A 10000-nucleotide genomic window follows, 5' to 3' on the forward strand; every position below is an offset into this window, starting at 1 on the left:
GAAAGATAGTAGAATCAAGTACATATTACTATTGACTCTTTAGTTACTCAGTAAACTCGGAGCTCAATGAAGACAGTAGACTCGAGTGCACATTACTATTCGCTATTTAGTTACTCAGAAAACTCGGTGCACAAGGTACCGTAGACTCCGGTGCTTATTACTATTGGATACTTAGTTACTCAGAAAACTTGGAGCACAAGAAAGACAGTAGACTAGGGTACTTATTACTATTTTCTATTTAGTTACTCAGCAAAATCGGAGCTCAAGGAAGCCAGTAGATTCTGGTGTGTATTACTCTTGGCTATTTAGTTACTCAGCAAACTCAGAGCATAAGGAAGACAGTAAACTTCAGTGATTATTACTCTTGCCTATTTATTTACTCAGCAAGCTCGGGACATAAGGAAGACAGTAGAGTCTTGTGCTCATTACTTTTAGCTATTTAGTTACTCATCAAACTGGGAACGCAAGGAACACAGTAAACTCTGGTGCTTATTACTTTTCACTTTAGATACTCATCAAACTTGGAGTACAAGGAAGACAATAGACTCCAGTGCATAATACGATTGGCTATTTATTTACTCATCAAACTCTGAGCACAAGGAAGACAGTAGATTCCAGTCTCATTACTTTTGGCCATTTAGTTACTCACCAAACTCGGAGTACAAGGGAGACAGTAGACTACATTGCTTATTATGATTGGCGATTTACATACCCAACAAAATTCTACCAAGTTTCATACCTAATAAAGTACTCAAAATTATTCAACGCAAGCCCAAATCTTCCGGTTTTCTCTTGGAGTAGATAATTTATTTAGGAATTATTCCTGTGAAGTAATTAAATTTAAGTATCAAAAGCAAACAACCTGGAGGTATTCATACAATCAACTTGTACAATACACTGATACACTGAATTACTTGATATCAAAAGATAATTGCATAGTCCATGCAATTGTTAATTTACTATAAACTATGTGAATAATTTTATAGGAGTCGTTTTTAAAATGCAATGATGATATGTTAATCTATGTCAAGAACTGTTATTCGTTACGCATTAAATATTATCATCTTTCTATGATAATACATTCATTAAAAAATACACTATACTGATTTCCAAACATCTCAAGAAAATAAAGTAAATACGTGTTCTTCTATAAAAGAAAAAATATTACACTTTCACATTTAATACCGAGAGTGAATTTGTGTAACAGATCGCCTAATATTTCAGTGATTTCACTGGAATTTTCAGTGATTACATGCAATCGCTAACGGTCACAGTGATTAAACATATGAACTGAAAAGTTTAGCCATTTCATGAAATCACTGATTACACATTTTTACTGTAACACACACACACACACATATATATATATATATATATATATATATATATATAAATATATATATATATATATATATATATATATATATATATATATGTATATATGTATATATTCAAATAAATATATGTGCATGCTATTATATAATACTCACATTTACAGCATCACCTGAATCTCCAAAGTCATACCTGAAAAAAAGACAAAATATGGTAACTTCCCCTTGACCTATACATGAGATTTTTTTATATTTGTGTAACTTTTGCTGTAGCAGTTCTATTTTAACATCTAAACCTACCTCTCTCTCTCTCTCTCTCTCTCCTCTCTCTCTCTCTCTCTCTCTCTCTCTCCCTCTCTCTCTCTCTCTCTCTCTCTCTCTCTCAAAGTATGTACTTTTCCGTATGGTCTGAATATAAAACCATAATTTAATTTGTTGTGTGGTGTACTTGTACAATTAGGGGCATTTAATTAAACGAGTACAGGCATACTAAAGTCAAAATCCCAATAGCAAGTAATAAACCGGGGTAAATATACCAATATTGTACTTTATAATGACACTAATATTAATGACGATTACTCGAAGAAATACGCCACTCGACGCAATCACAAAAACAATATTAATATCAACGCATCAAGGTATCTTATAGCGCTATTTCTAGCACAAACATAGCAAGAATACATCACAATAACAAGTATAATCTCACAGGAAAAGGAACAATTTTACTCGACGCAAACCCGATAAAAAATTTCTCTAAAAGCCATCTCTTTCAAAGTTTCCAAAATTATGAAGGGGTTTTCCCCTTTACTGGAAGGCGATCATCAAAAGTATGGAAGTTGTTTATGTGTTAATTATTCACCTCACAATGTTATTTGTCTTATCATACTTTTCATTTTTATTTTATATTTTATTCTTTACTTTTTATTTTCGTTGTCCTTACTAGGCTATTTTCCTTATCGGGTAACATTTCGCTTTTCAAGAGTATGTTTTGCTTGCAATAATAACAATAACATCAAATATCTAAAATTACATTTAGTGATGATAACAACAACAACAACACAATTATGAAGAGGTTTTCCACTTTACTGGAAGACGATCATCGAAAGTATGGAAGTTGTTTTTGTGTTAAATATTCACCTCACTGTGTTATTTGTCTTATCACACTTTTCATTTATATTTAATATCGTATTCTTTACTGTTTACTTTCTTCGTTCTTACTTGGCTATTTTCCTTATCGGGTAACATTTTGCTTTTCCACAGAGTATGTTTTGCTTGCAGTAATAACAATAACATCGAATATCTAAAATTACATTTAGTGATGACGACAACAACAACAACAACAACAATAGTAACAATATTGATACCACGAAGTGAAGGATGAAATGCATTTATCAGTATAGACAACTGTGTCAACATCGAAAGTAGAGTACTAGGAAAATACCTTAAGACCACAGTAAATGAATGGCTAAAGAGGGCAGGGAAGAAAACCTAATAAGGAGGATAAAGACCATGAAGTATATAAGGAGAGAACAGGAAAAAAAAGAGAAGAAGAAGAATGAAACAAAACCAATGCATGGAAAATTCCTGAGCCAAATTAAAGAATTAGTCGGTAAGGAAACATGGCAATGGGCACAGAGAGAACTTAAGAAGAAAACTGAAGGGATGATAATGGCATCACAAGATCAGGCCTTAAGAACAAGATATATTCAACGAGCTATGGATGGAAATAACATTTCGTCAAAGTGCAGGAAATGTATGGCAAAAGAAGAAACATCAACCACATCGCCAGTGAATGTTTACCATTTGCTCAAAATCAATATAAGAAATGATATAATACAGTGGCTAAAGCTCTTCATTGTAGTCTGTAGAAAATATGAAATACAATGCAGCAAAAAATGGTACGAACATCAACTTTAATCTGCGTTAGAAAATTATCAGGCTAAACTGCTCTTGGACTACAGTACAAGTACGGGCAGGGTGATACAAATAGATCGTACATCAACCAGACATCACTCTGGTTGATAAGACAATGAAAATAAAAAGTATCGCTCATAGATGTCGCAGTACCATTGGAATATGCAGACAGAAGTGGTGCCAATAATCATAGGAACACTGAGGACCATACCTAAGTCATTGAAAAGGAATCTCGAGAAGGTAAGGGCCGATATAGCCCCAGCAATGGTGCAAAAAAAAAAAAAAAAAAAAAAAAAAAAAAAAAAAAAAAGTGCGCTACATAGAACAGCACATATAGTGAGTTAAGTGATGGACTCCTAGGGAAACTTGATGCAACCCAGTACCCCACGCAAGTGATAAACCACCAGTCTCTGTAAACTATGACTAATAATAATAATAATAATAATAATAATAATAATAATAATAATAATAATAATAAGTAGCAGAATCAATAGGAAACATGATAACCTTTTTAATAACCATTCAAGTACTGAACCCCTTTTCTAGATTCCCAAGGGCGTGACTCGAAGGACTATTCTAAAATTAAAAATTAGAAAAGTTACAAAAATGTGCATTTTTCCACTGGTTATTACAGCTAGGAGCGGAAGGGATACGCCAAAGCATTTGGGAATTGCCTGAAAAAAGTGTGCTATTTTTTATTGCAATTTTCCTAATTTCTCACTAAAGGCAAGATTGCATTGGACTGTTGCGCCAGTCGTTAAGAAAAAAATAGTTTATTCATTGATTTCTTTGTCATTTATCAAATTACTTATCAAAATGAATTTGTATATTATCAAGGTTAATATTAGTGAAACTCTTATACATTCTACCTTTAAAATTTTCAATATCAGACGTCCAATGAAATCCATTAAAAATATTTTAAGGGATTTAATTATGTTATGGCAATTTTTATAAACATTAATATACACCAACCCCTAACTGGTGCCCTAACAACCATACAACTCCCACTTCCGACATTAAATCTAACCAACATATCCGAGGAAAAAAATAAAAAAAGGCAATCGAAAGCAACAGATATTTTTGCCGATACCTTATACCGACTGCAATAAAGCCAGAAAATTACTGGGAGGGGAATAATCAAAGGAATGCCACTGCAGCCGTCAGGATAATTCCATTCAATATCCTTCCTGAGTCCAGACTCCCGATGGGATGGAGGAAGGAGGGGTTTCAAAATCAGCCAAGTTTCGAACTCCACTTTGGTTTCGACGAGGATTGCGTTTAGTTCTGGAGTTTATGATTTGCCAAAATGGTTTTCGACAAGTTATAATTATTAATGGGGTTTCAACAGGGATTTCATTACTAAAGGGGTTCAACAAGGATTTCGTTACTAAAGGTGTTCAAGAGATTTCATTACTAATGAAGTTTCAACAAAGAAATTATTACTGATTTGTTATAAATGGGATTTCAACAAAGATTTCATAAATAATGGTGTTTCAAAAATCTATCATTATTCATATCGTTTCAACCAGCTTTCAAAGTTAAAAGGGTTTTGACCAGGTTTCGAAATAGAACATGTTCAAACTAGATCCAAGGACGTTTGGAAATTACTGATGTTTCTGAAAATGACTGTTTCAACTGAAACAGCAGTCAATGTCAAGTAAGAACTTGACAGAATTTGGGACTGAGAAGTTTGTTTTCGTTGCGGTCCAGAGGTTACCATCCTCTTCTCACAAGCGATAGAAACAATGTTGACCATGACTCCAATTTGTCCTAACTGACCGAATCAGTCGATTAAGTACCTGGTTGAGAGATGAAAATGGTGGCATCAAGAGGGCATCAAGGCTAGGAACCTTCTTCCAAAAGGTTTATGGGGAAACATGTTATTACCCACTAAAGCCACCTATCATAATAAAATTACTAAGATTATATATATATATATATATATATATATATATATATATATTATACAAATACATACATATATATATATATATATATATATATATATATATATATATATATATATATATATAACATATATATACATATATAACATATATATATATACATATATGACATATATATATACATATATAACATATATATACATATATATATATATATTTATTATAAATACATATATACATATATATATATATATATATATATATATATATATATATATATATATATATATGATAAGCCCTCCTTGTCAAAATATATATCTCAAAATTGCTCACACTTCTGGACTTACAAATGAATGCATTCTTTGCTTGAACTAAAAAAAATGTCAATAGCCCTTTAACAAACAAATAGTAAATAAATGAAAAATTATTTTAAAAAATGCAATATAGGCAATAATAATAACACTAAAAAATGTCAGCAATATTAATGCTGGTAACAACGGTAGTAACAGAAAATTCAACCTCGCAACTTTCCTTGGAGAGAGAGAGAGAGAGAGAGAGAGAGAGAGAGAGAGAGAGAGAGAGAGAGAGAGAGAGAGAGAGAGAGAGAGAGAGAGAGTCATTTCATAAGTGTAAATACATTAAAACTGAAAAAATTAACGACTGCTGCTTCCCTTTAATGACCAAAAACTTTGCTCTCACAACAAACTGCTCAAAGAACCATAACCACTCCAGGGATACATTCACACGAAGAAGCAAAGAACAATCCCTTTGTCTAACTTTTCTCACAAACTTCCGCGACTCATTACAAAATTATTTAAACCCGACATTATCATTTTGGAAATATTTCCCCTGGTGGTATTATATCATGCTTTATCTGACCGAAAATGTAGCATATAAACTTGATTTGATTGTACATTTATCATTTCTCCTCGTAGTTATAATCCAAATTCCATTTCTGGGGCCAAGTAAAATCGTGTGTATGTGGCATTCTCATCCCTAAACACTTGTTAGGAAATTGGAAAACTGTAACCTTATAACACCGTCCCCTCAAAAGGTATAAGGGTGAGGTTAAAACATACATACATATATATTTATATACATATATATATATTATATATATATATATATATATATATATATATATATATATATATATATATATATATATATATATATATATGGGTAAAAATCACAAGGAAACGTGATACTCAGATGAAAAAGAACCAAGGGGAGAATGAAAATAGGAAATAAAATATTAAGTCCTGAGTAGTTTCGTGATACTTCTTCCGAGGACTGATTTATTGAACAAGGTTCCTTTACATTTTACAAAAGGTAACCTACTAAAGTACCCTGAAATTGTAATAGATGATTCACTACGGACTGCAATAAAAAAGACCTTTTCCGGTAATGATAAAAGGAAGAACTATAATACCCAAAATTTATTTGTACTGCCATATAATAATTCTCTTAAAGAGTTTCCCCAACTGTTAAAAAAAATCAATGATAATATACCATTTAAGAGTAGCAATACAATAAAAACAGCCTTAATAAAGAATTTTCCTGACATTCTTTAAATTTGTATGACTTAAAATTTTAGGTGTGATTCTCGACAGCAAATTTACTTTTGAGAAACACATTAGGTCTGTGTCTTCTTCAATTGCACAAAAAATTGGCTTATTGAGAAAGTCTTTTAAGATTTTCGGTGATCAATCTATTCTGAAGAAGTGTTTTAATTATTTCATTCTACCTTGTTTTGAGTATTGTTCTCCTGTCTGGTGTTCAGCTGCTGATTCTCATCTTAATTTGTTGGACAGAAACTTACGGTCTATTCAATTTCTTATTCCTGATCTAGATATTAATCTTTGGCACCGTCGTTCAATTAGTTCATTATGGATGTTGCATAAGATTTTTCATAACTCTGACCATCCTTTACATTCAGATCTCCCTGGACAATTCTATCCTGTTCGTAATACTAGGCAGGCAGTTAATTCTAATAGCCAGGCCTTCTCCATCATGAGACTCAATACTACATAGTATTCTAGAAGTTTTATTCCAGCTGTTACCAAGTTGTGGAATGATCTTCCTAATAGGGTAGTTGAATCAGTAGAACTTCAAAAGTTCAAAGTTGGAGTAAATGTTTTTATGTTGACCAGGCTGCCATGAGTCTTTTTATAGTTTAAATATGACATATCTGTTTTTGACGTTGTTAATAGTTTATATAGGACATATCTGTTTTGACGTTGTTACTGTTTTAGAATGATTTATTGTTAACTTGTTCTCAGCCTTTATTTATTTCCTTATTTCCTTTCCTTACAGGGTTATTTTTCCCTATAGGAGTCCTTGGGCTTATAGCATCTTGCTTTTCCAACTGGGGTTGTAGCTTGGCTAGTAATAATAACAATAATAATAATAATGATAATAATTATAATAATAATAATTACCAGGGGTTGCGTATATCATATTCCATGCAATTCACATGAAAAATTCTATAATGATCAAACTGGTAAAGCACTTGTAAAGAGAACTGAACAGCATAAGAAAAATGTCAGATAGCCTCAAAAGAGTAATGCACTCTTTGCCCACATTTGAGATAAAAATCACAAAATCAATTGGTCATGTGCAAAGAAACTGGTTCATTCAAATATGTTACTGGAACGAAACAACAGAAGAGTCCAGTTTCATAAAAGAAACCTTTGATAACAACCTCAATACTGGACATGGAATGTACAAACTTGATGCTGTAGAGGATTAATTTTTATTTTATTTTTATTCATCTTTTGTTTGCCAAATCCAGAGAGAGAGAGAGAGAGAGAGAGAGAGAGAGAGAGAGAGAGAGAGAGAGAGAGAGAGAGAGAGAGAGAGAGAGGTAGTTAGTGTATCGATTATTTGTTGTAAGAAAGACTGTCGGTATAAATGAGATTATTTCTTTATGTTTTTAGCTAGGTTACGACAGTGGTGAACGTCTTGGGTGAATGGCTTTTTGATTTGACTGCAGTAAGCATCAGTTCTGTGTGATTTGTATGCTGGATTATTATATATTTTTACCAGTGTGGAAGTGATTATATATTTCAACAGTAAGTACAGTTTCGTTTATATTTGCTTGTCGTGATTGTGAATGATAGGAACAGTTTATTATTCATCTTTGATTATAGTGCGATAGTTTACTTAGCTAAGAGTGATCGTAAGTGTTTTTCTTTTTCTTTTTCATCTGCAGGCCGTAATTCCTCCTTTGGAGAGTTATTCTTTGAATGCCGATCTATAGTTGCTGACCTGGCCTGTAATTGATTTTGTTTAAACTGCTCTTTTGGACTGCACAACCGTTGATGACCTAGTCTGTTTATTAAGATTTCGATTCATGATGATAATGATGATGATGACAATGATGATTATAACTACCACCCCAATCAGCGAGGCAGTTGTGGCAAATTGCCACCCAGTGGACTGTTGACCACAAAGCTGTGATAGTGGTAATTTGCCGTAAAAGACAGATCAGCTTTGTGTTGCGGACAGTGTTGGTGTCACATGAAAGATAATATAATTATTTTTGGTGTTGGTGAGCGATGTAATTTAAGTTTGTTAGGGTTTTTTGTGTTTATTTGAATGGTGTTTATAGTATATTTAGTGGTAAGTTTTTGGATGCAGTTGATTCTAGATTTAAGTGTTAGTTTTTCGAGAATATAGTTTTAAGGTTATTTATGGTTTTATGTCCTTTTTGTCCAAGAGTCCCGCTGCTGATAACGTAAGGGGAAAGTTTGTGTTGAGGAGACTATTGTCAGTTAGAGTGATCCAAGGGTGTGGGGGTTGTTCTTGTGACATCCCGCCACAACGCATTTATATGTAAAGAGATTTCCAAGCTATATATAAAAACTTTAACCTCTTTAACTGAATGTACCGGAGATAAATAACGTTACTGTGAAATTAATATTTAACCTAAGCTAGTATCGACTGGTGGGTACAATTACTTCATAAAGTATACGTAATTGCTTTGGCACTATATACAGCATTATGTTAAATATAAGTGCTGATATGTACGTAATTGTTTATTCAAGTTGATAGGCCTATATGTGTATAACTGTATATGCATGTTAATCATGTGTACAAACATGTTTATGTAAGTCTGTGTATCTATCTATCTATCTACCTATATATGCATTTAGGCATCTGTATATGTATACCTGTATGTGTAAGCGTATGTATATGTATGTATATATTTATATACATGTGTGTATATGTATTGATATGTTTTTACATATACATATGATTTTACTTATGTATTTATATGGATAAGGCTATCCCTATTAATACAAAGAAACTGTATTGGAAGCTTAAAACAAACTTACCGGTCGTCAAAAATGACCCTTTCTGGCACGTGGCTAATGAGGTTTGATCTCCACCCAGGAGACACCTAATAATAGCCCAGGTAGCTGGTTTGGGAGCGTCATTGTTCTATAAATCTCTCTATGTATGTTCGTATGTTTACTGTACCTAAAAAATGTAAATAAACCCAACTCCATGCCTGGTTTTGCTCCAGCTTAATCATGCCCTCTCAGTTACGGGGTGAATGGGTATGGGACAAACTGTATCGCATACACACATACACTGTGCTGAAAGGTACACCATCAAGCTGTGTAATTGAGGCGTGTGTCTTTTAAAGCTGGCCCAGAATCAACATCATCCACCACTTAGGAATCACAAGCAGTGATGTCGAGGATCCCCATCTACCCAGTTACTCTGCCAAATGGGACTGTGAAGAATGTGGCAAGTTCTCCGACCGAATTCTTAACTATTGGGAAAAGCACAGGTCCCTGAGACCCAACAGCACGCCATTGGCATTCTGGCCCTTAAAAA

At 33.1% G+C, this 10000-nt stretch overlaps 1 protein-coding gene across 1 annotated transcript in view; it reads left to right on the forward strand.

Moving 5' to 3' along the window:
* The window catches only part of LOC137658985 (anti-sigma-I factor RsgI2-like), a 26546-nt gene that overhangs the window by 15994 nt on the left and 552 nt on the right, over positions 1-10000 (forward strand). The window contains exon 3 of the mRNA XM_068394091.1: positions 9807-9910. Within this exon, the coding sequence (XP_068250192.1) occupies positions 9807-9910 (104 nt within the window). The remainder of the gene's footprint in view (positions 1-9806; positions 9911-10000) is intronic.

Source organism: Palaemon carinicauda, chromosome 19 (assembly GCF_036898095.1).
Source record: "Palaemon carinicauda isolate YSFRI2023 chromosome 19, ASM3689809v2, whole genome shotgun sequence".
In the NCBI taxonomy this organism is placed as follows: domain Eukaryota; kingdom Metazoa; phylum Arthropoda; class Malacostraca; order Decapoda; family Palaemonidae; genus Palaemon; species Palaemon carinicauda.